General features: G+C 39.0%; 2 protein-coding genes across 3 annotated transcripts; one reads left to right on the top strand and one right to left on the bottom strand.

Annotated features, from left to right (window-relative positions):
* Positions 1–74: 74 nt before the first annotated feature.
* LOC124854721 (signal-transducing adaptor protein 2-like) lies at positions 75–8,386 on the bottom strand. Of its 2 annotated transcripts, XM_047343016.1 has the most exons (13): positions 8,232–8,386; positions 6,209–6,280; positions 5,986–6,105; positions 5,847–5,903; positions 5,555–5,703; positions 4,345–4,476; positions 4,188–4,257; positions 3,584–3,686; positions 3,112–3,201; positions 2,203–2,250; positions 2,057–2,092; positions 1,819–1,953; positions 75–989 (listed from the first exon to the last, which is right to left on the bottom strand). In XM_047343016.1, the coding sequence occupies exons 1-13, from the start codon at positions 8,316–8,318 to the stop codon at positions 937–939; spliced, it is 1,152 nt and encodes a 383-aa protein (XP_047198972.1). In that variant the 5' UTR covers positions 8,319–8,386; the 3' UTR covers positions 75–936. The 2 variants fall into 2 exon arrangements, with proteins under 2 accessions (XP_047198972.1, XP_047198973.1); XM_047343017.1 differs by lacking the exon at positions 3,112–3,201.
* A 2,648-nt stretch (positions 8,387–11,034) lies between these two features.
* On the top strand, positions 11,035–14,895 carry LOC124854722 (ras-related protein Rab-11B-like). Its single transcript, XM_047343018.1, has 5 exons — positions 11,035–11,190; positions 12,692–12,887; positions 12,980–13,173; positions 13,265–13,345; positions 14,146–14,895. The coding sequence occupies exons 1-5, from the start codon at positions 11,151–11,153 to the stop codon at positions 14,289–14,291; spliced, it is 657 nt and encodes a 218-aa protein (XP_047198974.1). The 5' UTR covers positions 11,035–11,150; the 3' UTR covers positions 14,292–14,895.
* Positions 14,896–15,915: the final 1,020 nt, after the last annotated feature.

The following is a 15,915-nucleotide window of genomic DNA, read 5'->3' as shown; positions in this document are numbered from 1 at the left end:
CCCTGTTGCTCTTTGTTCCCCCGAATGCATCTCCTGAATAACTGTAGCCTGCAATGTTTTAAGAAGCATCCAGCTGAGATTTATGTTACCTTTATTTCACGTGTGGACAAAAAGTCAGTTTATTGTAAATAGTTTGAATTTTTCCACTATAATGTATCAGCCATTGAGGTAATAAAGGAGTGAGGTCACTTTGCTCACAGACTTAATTTTTTCAAACGAGGAAAGTTAACTATTAAAAAGAGGTGCAACGAAAAAGTAGAGCAGCTACAGGAGATTGAAAACAGCCTGATTATTTCCAACTTCTGCCTCACACATTTTAAAGTCACTTGTTCAACGGTCCGACTTGATGTGATGGAAGCAATCAAAGCTACAAAATGAGCTGACTTCACTGATAAACTATTCACTTACATAATGTAAGTAATCAGCAGCTCATCTCTGGGAATCTGTCTCTACTCACTCATGGCTTATATAAAGAGAAAGTCATTTTGAGAGAAACACTATACATGTATTTACATATAAACATCACGAGCCTACGAGACAAAACATCCTGTCCGTAGTTGCTTAAAAAAATATAAATGTATACATGATAATGACATTTACAAAATGAACCAAAAAAACAACACTGATAAGGAAAATAAGGTGAAGATAATGTGACAGGTACATCCCTCTTTACAGTCCATTAATTTGCTAATGCGTGTTAGAGAAGGGTGAATCAATAAAGTGTTAATCTTCAGAGAGGCCTCACTACTGACAGGCAGGCAGCCAGCGAGGAGGAGGAAGAGGAGCAGAACCACGGTGCAGAGGAGGACGAAGTCATTCATGTGCAAATTCATGTCGTCTCTGTTCACCCGTGCCAGTTCATCGTGCAGGGACAGACTGGGAGGTGGCTCCTTTTTCATGTGAGTGAAGGCTTCCAGAGACTCCCACCAGGAAACTTCACTCCAAACACTTTGCCCTCTGCTCAAACTTGAGTTTCAGCTCTGATATCGCTGCGAGAGAAAACAGAGCATATCAGACGATGAGCTTCAATAGTCAATCAAATCAACCAAATTTTATTTTTAAAGCTCGTATTCACAAATCAAAATTTACCTCAAACACAACAGAAAAGGAAAAGCGTTAGAGAGGAAATACATATGCTGCGTCAGACAATGCGAACTTTTTATATTGTAATAATTCCATTTCATAATGATGTCATCCTGAGGTAAATTAACTGAATGATTATTATTGGTTCTTCTAAATAAGATGTAAATCGTGTTTCTAATCTTACTTGTTGCAAAAGCGTATAAATACTTGCATGTATAATTTTCTGAGTTCATAGTGAGGTCATGATGTCATTCCCATACTGTCATGAATAATATTTCAATCCATACAAGCTTTAGGACGTGTCTATAGGATGCAGAAATACCCACAATACAAATACATTTTTTAACAATGCATGACATCATTTTCTTACTTCATTGTGATTTCTTCATGATGTCTCTTGTATAACATGATTTTTTTGGGGAATCATTTTCTGATCAACGTAAGCTTTAGATTGTTTAACTTGATTATTTTAGCAGTGATACCTTGAAAAAAAAAGATTCTGATCATAGTTAATCGGTCTGGACCTTTGACCTTTGCCCAATTAGCTGTAAAAGTGAATCGTCTGCAGATACCCTCCCAAGTAATATTCCCAATAAGTTTGGTGAAAATCCTTCCATGCATTGTTATTTTCAACACGCACACAGACATGGGCAAAAAATAACACTCTGCTCGTGCTGCTGCTGGCGTGCAGGTTAAATATGAATTAAAATGGTAAATGTCCTCAAGTGGACTCACTCTGTTCTACAGGGTCTGTGAGGCTTCTCCTCCTCAGCTCTTTTGTGGAGGAGGCGAGGGAGGAGGTTGACCTACTCGGGTTCAATTTGCGAGGAGCAGGAACTGGAGGTTTGGAGGCGGAAGGTTTCTTTAGCTCTATGGGAAACAAAATGAAACCCAACACGATTCAAAATCAAGCAGCGAAAACAGCAGATAAATGGAGTATTGTGAGATAGAGCGATAAGAAGAAGGGACATACCTGGCAGAGCGACAGGTCGATCCTCTCTCACCTCCACTGTTTGAACAGAGACGTGCGTTAGCCACAGCGATGGAAAAAATGGAGTCATACCAGTTTATGTTTGCAAGACAGAAAAATCAAGAGCTGACTGGCAGAGTTAAACTCACACTCAACTGGCGTCGGTGCTCGTTCAGGAGTCTGTACTTTTAAAGCAACTGCAAAGGAAAACATTTAATTATGATTAATTCATTATTATAGGGTTGATATCAAACATAATAAGGTAAACAACAAGTGCTGTCACAGTGAAATCACCTAACCCTAAACTACAGCGGGCTGCTCTCAAGTCCACTGGTTGTAGGTGGTTTTTGAAATTGAGCATTTAGAGAACAGCATATTCAGTAAAATAAAGGTTAACGTGAAGATTTTTAGTTATGCATGTGCTGTGGCTCTGGGGATGGAAATATCTGTGTGTCTGTTGATCCACCATGTTGGTTCAAACACAACACAACGTGTGGAGAGATGTCTCAAACAGGCATCTCGTTCTTATTGTTTGCTTGAATCAAGTCCACAGCGGAACAAAAACACTCTAGAGGAATTTGTTCCTGCTTGATAAATAAGAAAACCATGAGTGATTGTGTGAGTGTATGAACAAGCAACGCGATCGTACCTCTACGTGATAACTCCACTGTTTTCACAATGTTGTCAGAAAGCTTTGATTCAGTGGAATATTTATTTTAAGTACAACCACAAAGTGAATTAATCAACCACTAGAGGTACAGCCCCTGAAGTATATGCAGTGGGTTTATAATGTTAAATAGAAGATTATACAAATTTTTTGTTATTGGTTTCTATTTTGACAAACTAATTAAAAGTTCTATTTTGTGTTGCTGTGACTTGGAAGGGGTCCAAGATGAACCCTCTTGCGGATCTAATTTCCTCATCTGAATACCTGAACCACAGAAAACAGTTCTGACAAACAGTTGAGTGGCTGAGTGAGTTGGTGCTTAGGTTTTTTAACATATTAGTGTGTATTACTAGGTATTATTCATATTATTATTTTAAAATTGACACAGTACCTGGTTTTGGCGGCAACCTTGGCAACTTGAGGTTAGAAAAAGCCTGCTGAACACTTTTTTCTCCATTTTCCCTGTCCGACCGAATAAAAACTGTAAAAAAATAAAAAACTTACATAAGTCTTTGGTGAATGGAGATAAGATAAGATAAGATAAGATAAGATAAGATAAGATAAGATAAGATAAGATAAGATAATCCTTTATAAATCGAGGAGATGTGCTGTGTTGCAGCGCCAAAGAGGACAGTCAAAAATAGACATCAGTAAAAGTAATAATTAAGTGCAATATAAACAAAAGGAAATATAAAGATATAAATGGAATTGAAATAATATATACAGTATATATATATATATATATATATATATATAGCAAGATGTATACAGTATAACTGGATTGCACATTAGTCATTGAATTGCACAGATAGGAATGAGTATTGCACAGTTAAGTGAATGTAAAAGTTTGTAGTTGTACGTACAGATGTTTTTCTCATACTGCTCCTCGATGATGAGCGGAACCAGAGCTCGGTCAGTTGTTTCCACCAAGTAGTTGATCACATCTCGAAGTGTGTCACAGTGAACCTGCACGGGGAAAAGCTTGTTCTCATTAACGTTCAGCACATGCAACAACAATGAAAACAGCTTGTGTTCTGGCTCTGATCCTGGAACATCATGTGTTCACGTTCTTCACGGAAACACCTTGCCAGTGCACATGCGCACATGCGCACATGCACACACACACACACACACACACACACACACACACACACACACACACACACACACACACACACACACACACACACGCATCACTTTATGCCAGCAGTGAGTCATGACAGTGACAGTGACAGCAACATCTCATCTGCCGCATTCACACTTTTCTCTGGGAAGTATTGTCACATTACTTCCCTGTCAAATGTTTGGCATTGCTGAAGCTCATTTAGATAAGCAGATTTATCAAGTTACCGAAAGGCAACGTCAGGCTACTTTATTGTCCGTTTTATTCAAGGGCAACTGTCAATATCACTGATAGTTTGGATAGAATAACTCTGCAGAGAGTAGAGGGATGGTAGAAACACTTACAGGATTGTCCACATCAATAGAAAAGCCCCCTTCATGCTTAGTAGTCACACGGTAGTGACTGAATATAGCACTGATGGAGAGAGAGAGAACAAGTCAGTCAAAAAAACGAGGAAACAAATCAAATTGAAAACTTTACAAACTGTGTGTGTGTGTGTACCCGACATGGTCCTGTCTGGTGGTGATAGCGAAGGAGTTTCCGTCGCTTCCAGGCCTTATGAGCAGGTTTCCTCTCTTGCACTCTTTCTCGAGCAGCAGCTCGGCCTCCAGACGAGACACTCTGTGGTAACAGCTGCAGCGACGAGACAGAAGGAAAAACGTCACTCATCCAAAACTGGGATCAACAAAAAGTGGTGCACAAGAACTCACAGATTGGACGTCTGTGAAGTGAGTGTGAATGAAAACCTACATAAGTTTTGTCTGAGATCTAAGGTAATAAAGGCTGAGGTGTACTCTCAGTGTGTAGATTTATTTTGATGCTAAAACATGAATTAAAACTGAATCCATAAAGAGCATTTAAAAACCTAAAATTCACATGTGAAGATTAATATGCTTAACATTTTAAACATTAGGACCCTCTATTGACAAAGCTCTGTCCAATTTAAAGTCAGACATCTCTACTTTTCACATTACTTATACGCAAAGGGAGCAACATCTTCATTTATAAAGCTACCATTTTATTTATCAACAGATTCAAACTCATGAATGTGGGGAACTGTTACCTTTGATATCCATGATTACAGATTATTATAGTTCTCATATGAGGAATAAGTCCCTTCAATAGACATTTCTTTCAATGACACAAACAATTAAAGTTTCATTTAAGTGTTAAATTATGACTGCTCCTGTTTTTTGTTAATATGTCCATCACTGTGTATGCTGCTTATACTACTGTCTATGTGTCTCTGGTAAACATATGTACAAGATTTTTGACTTTGACTTTTACTATGGGTTTGCACCATTGAGGTTGAATCTGCATTCCCTGATTAATTAAAGAAATGTATTGATTAATTGAGTATTTGTTACAACTACAGAAAATAAAATCTAACATTTTCATGAGAACGCAAATAATAGTTCAAGGGAATTATTAATGTTTTTACCAGTATGCTTACATTTAGTTTTTCGGGAGTTTTAACTTCATATGTACCCTTTACATGTTTTGTAGTAATAAAAGTTACAGATTTTAAGAGAGGCACATTGGAAGGAATTATCAAGTAATGTCAGACCCATAAAGACCTTTTCTATTTCACAATTCTCTCTTCAGATATTAATTTAGTCATGTTTGTATCCTGGTATCAGCTCTATAATATGGCCATTATATTAGAAAATCACCACTTGTGTCAATACTATGGAGTCTGATTGGTACTCACGGTGGTAATTCAACTTGATCGTTGATGTAGGCATAGGAGGTGACTTCAGGCGGAGCGACACATTTTAATCTCTCCCTCTCATTCTCCACTGCTTCCTGCAGCATGTGGAACTGACCCGGTAGCAGGTTGAGGGAGGGGGGCACTGACAGCTGCAGGGAAACACACAGTTTTTCTCTTATTAGTGTCGTGATACAAACCATACCACTATCTCAAGTGTCTCCAAGTGTCTCATCCAACTCAAACTTCAGCCATTTAAACATAAATTGTGTATTAAATGTTGTGCATCACAGACCTCAGTCACAGAGAGGATAAAGCCCTTCCACAACTCACGAGCCTCTGTATTAGGAGCCTGTAGAGACATTAACAAACTGTAAATAAACAGGAATTAAAACAAAAGTCCTGACCAGCATATTTTCTTAATGTTCCCTCACGGTGAATTTGATATTTCCATCTGGCAACCTGAGGGTGAGTCTGGCTGCGTCCAGGTTACGATCCTGGCTGCTGTCGTCTGTGACTGAGATCAGTCCACTGAGATCCAGTTTCTCTATGTACTGAGGAAACACACACACAAAGCCACAGGTGTTGGCTCAATATAGAATTGTCTGGGGAAAAACCTTAAATACAGTTTTTCATTGATTAACCCAAATAACTTACATCAGTGTTTCTCTTGTCATTGAAGAAGTAAAGCATGTTTCCACACAGGCAGGTCCACAGATTCCGGGACGTCTGCACAAACACACATAGAAACATACTGAATGAAAATACAGCACATCAGACACAGAAAACTATAGAACCCCACATTGGTCAGCTGATAAAAAATTAGCGGATATGAGCCTTTAAAAAACATATCGGTATCTGTGTTTATGTTTGCAGGTATGTGCCAATATGAAAGCTTATATTTTACAGAATAAGCAATAATGAAAAGATGTGCATTTATGTTAACATTTAAAATATTATTTTCGAGATTCATGGCTATATATTTGATTGTATTTGTGTTTACTTTTTATCTACAGCTATTTATAATAAAGTTTATGGTTAAACTGTCAAATATCAAGCATCAATTACACGTCTTTGTCATAACAGTTTGATAAGTACATCTTAGAAATAATTGCAAAATGTTTATTATATATATATATATATATATATGTATATGTGCAAATTCGTATTGGAAAGATTTGTATTAACAGTATCGCCATCGGCCCACATAATTATGGATAGGTCTATGGAAACAGGAGGAAATACAAACTAACCAAAGCTAAACAGAACAAGGCAAATAAGTAGGATAGTTAATCTGTTCCTGGATTTGACTTGATGAGTCAAGAGTTTGTCACCACATTAGAAATCAGTGTTGGGTATAAATAGTGCTGAAGTGGTTTGACCTGCAGGTAATTATAAACATGTCACTGGATAAATTTTGGGAGTGAATCATAATCTAAGATCACCATTGTCTGTCTCAGGGAAAAATGCTGCCAACGCTGTGTGGTACAAGTAATGCAACAACTTTCCAGTCCGGTATTTATAAGTTTGCACAGAGGATGGTCCCAATTTAGTCACAAACAAATCCCCTGATGTAACTGAGCTGCCCTTCCTTCATTAGGTATACACCTAAAGTGTCCCAGATAAATCCTTCCCCCACTGTAATTTCATGTGCTTTCATCTGAGAGTGTACAATGTCTTATCAGCGATGACTTGGCAGAAAAACCCAGAGGATTTACTATTTGCAAAGCCTGTCATGCCAGTTTGTTTCTTTACTTTTCTGTCAGTTTCAAGCCCGCACAAATCCTCATGGCACAGAGGGCTGAAAAGCAGTCAGACCTGTCGCAGACGCAGAAATGTTGCTCACAATCTGCAGAAGTCAAAGTCCACATAACTTAACTATAACTATCTAACTATCATAACTATCTAATGACAGGCTGCTCCGCCCAGAGAAAACAACACTTCACCGGCATTTACCAAGGACTGTGATGAACGGCTCTGACATATAAAAAGCATTCAACTTGACAGAAGTGTTGAGGACATCCCTGGCAACTATACTGGACATTGTTGAGAAACCAAGCTTTCACGGTTCTGCCAAACACACACACACACACACACACACACACACACACACACACACACACACACACACACACACACACACACACACAAGAGAAAGAGACAAACAGAGAAGGGAGTAAAGCTAGCATCACAACAACAGTTGTCCTATTTCACATATCATCATGCACTCCCGTTTGCAACTGTCAACTAATAATCAAGAAAGATAGATGAACAATGGAAATAATAACAACTGCTAGATGCAGACCTTACAGTCATTAAACCACACTATCTTTGACAAAACCCTTACTTTTACATTTCAGGATCAACATACAATCTTTGGTTGACCTTTTTCTTAAAATTTTGAATTTTTCTATTATTTTCATCGCTGCATCATCCGCGACTTTATCGATTATGGGACGATGAAAATAGGTTTAAAGATTGTTAGAAGAACACTTTAAAATTGGCATTAAGCCATACCAACTTAAATGAAAAAAAACTTTACAACAAAAGACAAATACAGAAAATAGACTCAAAGTGTCTCTTCACAATCCATTCAGCTGTTGCATGCTACATTCAAAGACAACCTGTGCTGACTCTCCTGCAGTCGACAATAACATGTCTCTGCTGCCTGAGAAGTTACCTTGTCTTTGAACGACCTCTTCTCCAGGTAACCCTCATAGTAACAGTCGGGCAGCTGGACTCTCTGTCGCCCTGCTCTCCTGGCCATGTCGAGGTGCAGCCTGTATATGAGACGTTTACTGGGACTGTGTGGTAGATACTTCCATTACCACCTCAGCAGGTTCTGCTAGACTGAAGTTACCGTAAGAGGGAAGTGGTTACCTGGGTGTCACCGCTTTCACAGCCTTAATGCTGATTGGCCAGTGCGTGAAGTGGGTGGATGTTATTTGAAATTTCCACAGGTGAGTGTACCTGTGACGTGAAGGATCTGTGTGGAGGATGGAAATTACCTGTCTGCTTGGGCCTCACTGAAACTAAGACTGGTGTAGAGCGTCTTTGATCTTAACTTTATAAGTTTTATAATTATTAAGACTGAACTTAAACTGACCAGAGGAACTTGTGTGTTATTTCGACCGACTGAGCTACTATCAAGTCCTCATTTGGATTGGTTTCTTTATGTAAAGCGCAGTAGGAGGTAACTGTTTTCAACAAAAACACAAACAATCAGTGTGTCTTTGCAATTTTTTATTTTTTTTTAACCTGAGCAGTGAAAATAAATGTTCAGAATATTAAAAGAAAACACTCCTTTTATTAAGCTTATACAGCACCTGAGTTAATTTTATATTGTAGGATTATACAGGACCTAAATTCCTTAAATAATTAGATTATATAGCTACACAGTCCATTTTACAATATTACCTTATATTGCACATTAGTCTTTTTATATTATAAGCTCACCTGAGTCCATTTTTTTTAAGCTTTTATAGTGAAACTATTTTATATCATTAGCTTATATAGATACTGAGACTATTTTATTTGATTAGCTTATAGCTACTGAGTCTGTCGTATATTATTATTACAGGTACAAGGTCAGATTTGATAACGTCACGTAATATTGTCACTTCCTTGTGGGAAAACATCCGTTGCTTTCATACAGCTGGAATTCCACAGGGCAGTGGTGTTGTATTGGATGTGAATGATAAAGAAAAGCAGGATATTACAGGATCATGGTCTAGAAGCGAACTGATGTATTTCATATTTTAACAGGACAGGTTAATGTACAAATGCTCTTGAATAAGTGAGAGGTCTCATGGATCTTCAGTGAGTGGGAGCTGAGTGTGATGGCCCCCTCTGCTGGTTCTGTGAATGGACTTGTCAAACTCAGTTATGAGTTTATACCCAACTTAAACTAAAACAGTTTGAATTGTAGCTTTATTACCTTTAGTTCTAGAGTTCAGATTTTCATCAACTTTCATCAACTATTTTAGAGAGCTGAAAATATGACTTATTATATTATAAATTAATTAGCCTTCTGTTGTTTGAGGCAGCACAGACAACTACTGGTGCCTATTTAGGGTACAAGGGGCAGGCAAATTGAGATTTAAAAACATTCTTTGCACATTTATTTAGCAAAATGAAACTCTCTGTCCATAGCATGAAGAGATGAAGAGCTGCTATTCTGATTCTTTGTAACATCATTTCATCTGGTTCCTAAATGTTTGTTAAACTCTCAAGTAAAATGTCTTGTTTCACTGATAGTTGGCTTTTAATCTTTTATATCTGGCTCTCCCAACACAGGCTACTATGATCCCTGACATTATCTCTATCTGTCTGTCTGTCTGTCTGTCTGTCTGTCTGTCTGTCTGTCGGTGTCAGCCATCATCTATGACATAATCTCTCTCTATTTGTCCTCCACAGCTTCCTGGCCATGTTCATATCTGTCTCTCCACAGCACCAGATGTGGTTAAAGACGGAGCAGGAACCTGTGGCTTTCTCGGCTTAAATTAACATCTGTATTTTCCTGTCTCATTCACATTGACCCATCAACATTTACTAGGATACTTTTATGTCAGTTTTTATCCAATTTCACTGTTGATACAAGTTCAGCTCCTACACACGGAGTCATGTCAACATTCAAAACAAAGTAATGCAGAACTTATCAGCATCATGACCTACGCCCGGATTCCAGATACGGGTTGGACAGAGAATATACGTGTAATGAGATTGACAGCGTTTACCTCGTGAATGTTAGAGTAAATGATACAGCTCTTTACAGATATTGAGTCTGGACATGTATAGTTTTTATTATGAATCATAAAATAATAGTAATACACTTTGACTAAACTATTCACACTAAAGATCCACCGAATAACTTTCTCTTGTGCTTTCAGCCCCATCACAAAGTCTTCATCATTGGATGGAGTTTGTTCAGTGTTCATCTGTTTATGTTGAATCCCAGAAACTGGTATGACTTCATCGCTTGCACTCTTCATCTGTGTTGGCTTTAAAATGAGACGCTGATGGTGAGAGTTCATTCTAGGCCTGATCATTTATTAATCAGGACCTGCCGCTATTACCACCTCATAAAAATCGAACAGGTAGATAGTGCAGGGTGGAGCGTGGATTCTTTTATCAAAGGTCAGAGCTGAACTATCAAGCCTAATAAAAAAATAAAAATTGGGGTCTGACAAGGAAATGGCAGCCTTTAAATAATAATGTTTACTTGAATTAATATGATAAACAATAATGGAAAGCAACTACAACTTTTTTTTTTTATTATTATAGGCCAAATCTTCAGCAATTGATTAATTAAAAGAATCATCTCTCACACAGTATCATGGATGCGACCCTTTGGGAAATGACATCTATACAAAGGAAAGTACAGACATGTCAATGACCATGTCACGTTATTACCATGGATGCGCACATCCACGATTATTCCTGTGACTTCCTGCAGCTGCAGCTGCTCAGCGTACGTACCGTCACGTGCTGCCCCTGCGCTATGTGCGTACTGCCTCCTGTCATCTTGGCGCAGCTGCCTGCTTGTGGCAGGGGAGTGTTTTCTCTCAGCGCAGCCTCAGCGAGGTGATCACGTCTGACCATGGGCAACAGAGACGATGAATATGATTTCCTGTTTAAAGGTGGGAAACACGGACCGAGCTTGCAAATAGCATTCTGTTATCACAGCTGGCTGAGAAGTTGCCAAGCTCGGGCTAGCATGCTAGCGTTAGCTGCGTCAACGTCAGTGGTCTCGATAACATCAGCTGGTGGTGGCAGCTAACTGTCGCTAGCCGCCAGCTAACCGCTCCCGAGCCGTCTTCTCCAATTGACACCACGTTTAATTTAACATGAGGTCTACAGCCGCTTTTATTTGCGTGTGTTCAAACTGTGCTGCTAACGCTGTGTTTGGCTACATGTGTTTCACATCGAGGAGGGCGTAAGGAAAGGTAGCCCTGCATGCTAGCAGCTAATCTAACGGGTGGAGCTGAGTCTTTAACAATAACTTTGTCGTCGAGCGGGGGGGGGGAGTTGTCCTCCCACAGCTGGAACCACACTAAAAACGTTACTGTCCAAACATGGCGCTCTACTTCTTCACGCAGGTCTAATTAACTCCGATACATTTACTGGAACAATACTGAACCCTCTGAGGTTCAGTGATGTGGTTGTGTACCTGTCGCCTCAGGGCAGAAACTCACTCCAGCTGATATGAAGAGGAAACAACTAGTTTCTTGTGAAGCGGCTGTTCAGGTGATCAGGTGCTTCCCAGACAACCCCAGGGCCTGTTTCCACTTTTACTCACTGATCTATTTCTGTCATTATGTCATTGTTCACATGGTCCTGTCACACCTTGAGTTCAGTTTCATGAGAAATGTTACTCACTTTCCTGTCTAAGTTTAGTCAGGCACATTTCCCGATTTAGGCTCAGCTTGTTATTGTGTTATTTTTAATTGAAACACTCAACTGCTTTCAAACTCAAATGACTCAAACTCAAACCCTGATTGAAGTTTTCTTGCTCCGAGGGGTTAGATCTGAAAACATGAAGCTCTTGTTAACACCGATTTACAAACTTGAATGATATTAAGCTCTGTAGTTAACGGTAGAAGATTCTTTCACATCCAGCCAAGTGTCATTGTATTGTAAACCACTGGGATTTGGACTGTGCAGTAACAATAGCAGAGGATCAAGAGGCCTTGAAAAATCGTTGAGTCAGATTTCCCGGAGCGAGTGTTTTTTGGCAGCGTCTCCCTGAACGACGCCCAACAGGGCAAAGTCTGCCAAGATAGAAGATGGCAACACAAGTCAGAGCTCTCACTTTGACCAAGGAGGCAATGAATGAATGGCAACCTGACCACCTACTGTGCATTATATCATCATAGTTGTTTGATACATTTTGTCTAACTGTTAGTATCAGTGTTATAAATGAGCTAAATCTGGTACATTTATGTCAGTTGAACTCTTAAATTAAGTTTTAAAAAGTGAAAGATCACCAGCTGCAGTAGTACTGGATGAGGCATTTGCAGGTGAACATGGGTCGAGTAAAATCACACAACTGCTGGAATTATTGAAATCTGTGAGACACATTTTCCTTGATGATAACCCTGGTAAGTGTTTACATTTCTTTTCTTTATGTTGTGGTTGTAGTCGTACTAATTGGAGACTCTGGAGTGGGGAAGAGTAACCTGCTGTCCCGGTTCACAAGAAATGAGTTCAACCTGGAGAGCAAGAGCACCATCGGGGTGGAGTTTGCCACCCGCAGCATCCAGGTGGACGGCAAGACGATAAAGGCTCAGATCTGGGACACAGCTGGACAGGAACGCTACAGAGCAATCACCTCAGCGTGAGTTTGTTTATTGTTGTGTGTAAACAAGTGTTTACTGTGGGGAAAACCTATAGAGTTGATGTACTCATCTGGTTTTATGCTGTAACCAGGTATTACCGGGGAGCAGTGGGGGCTCTTCTGGTTTACGACATCGCCAAACACCTGACGTATGAGAACGTGGAACGCTGGCTGAAGGAGCTGAGGGACCACGCTGACAACAACATCGTCATCATGCTGGTTGGAAACAAGAGCGACCTCCGCCACCTCAGGGCCGTGCCCACTGATGAGGCCCGAGCCTTCTCAGGTAAATCACACCAAGTGCTGAAGTTATAAAGAAAGAGAAGCCACTTGGTTACATGTTTAAACTAAACATTTTTTTTATCTTCCCACATTAGAAAAGAACACTCTGTCATTCATTGAGACATCAGCGTTGGACTCTACAAATGTAGAAGAAGCCTTCAAGAACATTTTAGGAGGTAGGAAAAGCAAAGAGGCAGTACAATAAATCATGTAATGCACGTAGAATGATCCCTAAAGATCAGTGTTGCATATGAATTATTTAAAACATCATCAGGTAATAGAGGAATAATTATAATGAAAGGTATTTGTCAAACTCATGAAGATGTTGACAAAGAAGGAACAAGTATTTTGTGTTTATAACTAATTTAGTAAGTTATTGGTGGTGATTGAAGAAATATATGAAGGGTGGAGTTGAAAAATTACCTAAACTGTGTACTGTTTTTAAAGTAACTGAACTTGAACTCCAATACTTAAATAAAAACAAATATTATTCATTTTTAAACCTTGATTTAACAGTCAAGATTCATGATATAATTGGCATGTAGATATTTATCTTGTGTGATATGTATCTTTTAATACATTTTAGAAAAGATACTAACATTTTACTCCCCCTCATCCAAAAAAAGTTACTCAATGAGATTTAAAACATTTTTAAGTACTCTAAAAGATTTTTTTACTCTAATGCAAGTGAGATTTGTTTTTATATGTAATTACCAGCACTTCACTTTTGTGTACTTCTATACTTTCTATACTCTCTACCAGAGTTGACTTTCAATCTAAGAATTCATTTAACGTTCAATATGGAGGTGAAAAGAATTGTCTGAAAGACTTTTAAGCAGAACACTTAATTTAATGTTTAACCATTCTTTTGTATTTTACTTCTAATGGGATATTCACTTGTGGGATGAGTTTTAACAAGTTTAAACAAATGAAATGCATCATAATATTAATCTTTTCCTTGCTTTCCCCTCTGCAGAAATCTATCGCATTGTGTCGCAGAAGCAGATAGCGGACAGATCTGCACATGATGAGTCTCCAGGCAACAATGTGGTGGACATTAGCGTCCCACCGACCACTGACGGGCAGAAGGGCAACAAACTCCAGTGCTGCCAGAGCCTGTGACCCTGAATCCCACAATCCCATGGCACTCATCCTCTCCTCCACATCCACGCTGAAATCACATCACCTGAGCACTTTCTATCCCGGAGCTCTGCTCGCGGCTGACTCCTTTGTCACTCTGTATATTTCTTTCTTCCTTTCATTCTGTTATGTGTCATACTTTTGAACTCACCCATTGCTCTTCTCTTCTGCCATGAAAGAAAACGAGAAGCCTTTATGTCACTTGGTCAGCTGAGCTGTTTGTGGAATCAATGTGAAGGTTCCTGTGGTGCAGGGAAGAGGCGCTCGTGGCCATCTTAGAGATTCTTGAGGTTGTTTGAACTCTACTGACTCACCGTCATGCACAGGGAGGCTGTGACACACATTTCAATGGATCCCACTAGATGGTGCTGTGTAAATAAACCATAGGCAGTTACTCCTACCTGGTGAAGCAGTATTATGCCTTTTGACAGTGTGGTTCTTACTCTCTTCTTACATTGGTTAAGTTGTCATGCCAAAAACATCCTCACAAAGTATTTATTGAAGAATACTTGGCTTGATTTGTCATAGTTTTACTTTCAGTGTAAGAACTGTAAAACAATTTACAATAAAAGTACTTGAGTACAAATTTTGTGTATTTTGGTGTATTTTGAGCAACTCCATTTTGCTGAACTTTATATTTCTATTCCACTGTATTCAGAGATTAGTATTTAGTACAGCTTATATCTATTGTAGTGGTTTGTTTTTAGGTCAAGATTTTAAAATGTGATAAGTTTTTATAATATGCTGCAATGTTAGATTAAATAACACCAATACTACAAGTATAAATCAGGAAAGATAAGCTTGAAAATGTAAACATTAAAACCCTGCTTGCATGTTAATGCATCAGTTATAAGAATCTGATTATTTAAACTTTGGAGGCGGCTCTGATTCAGGAGATAGAGGATTGTCCACCAATAAGAGGGTCGCTGGTTCGATTCCCACCTCCAGTCTGCATTTAGAAGTGTCCTTGAGCAAGACACTGAACCCCAAATTGCCCCTGACGATTGTGGCGACAGAGTGTAAATGATGTGTGATAGAAAAAGCCCTATGTAAACGCAGTTCATTTCCTTTTATTTGCTATAAAGAACATTTTGCTCATAATGTTAATTTAAGATATGGAATGTTGGGCTTTACTTGTCATGGAATTTTTATATTATGTGACCTTACTGTAAGTTTAAAAAACTCTCAGTAGCACCTCTGTCAAGCTGATATCAGCATTTTAGTAAATAAGATAAGACAAGTTGTCTGGATAACATGGGACCTGTACAAGGAATTCCACCGTCTACATCAGGCTACTGAGTTCAAGGTTATGGTACGGTGTGTATCCTCCGTATCTGAGGGTAAACTAGTGAGGTAAAGAGGCTGATCTTATCCTCGATTTGATCACCAGAGCCACTGGAAACATTCCAGTATTTTTGGCAGGTTTTCCTTCCTGGAGTGATAAGACCAACATGAAATAGTGTTTTTCTAAACTAAGCTGCTTATGTTTGCTAAATGCAGCGGATCGTACGAGGAGATTCTGTGACTCTCGGATCCGGCAAAACTTGACATCAGCAGTTGTTTTTCCATCAGGATTAATGGCTTCATGGAGCTGTGGTCAAAAACA

The sequence above is a fragment of the Hippoglossus stenolepis genome, chromosome 14, assembly GCF_022539355.2.
Source record: "Hippoglossus stenolepis isolate QCI-W04-F060 chromosome 14, HSTE1.2, whole genome shotgun sequence".
Lineage (NCBI taxonomy): Eukaryota > Metazoa > Chordata > Actinopteri > Pleuronectiformes > Pleuronectidae > Hippoglossus > Hippoglossus stenolepis.
The sequence above is the reverse complement of the archived record's forward strand: the minus strand, read 5'-3'. Positions and strand labels throughout refer to the sequence as shown.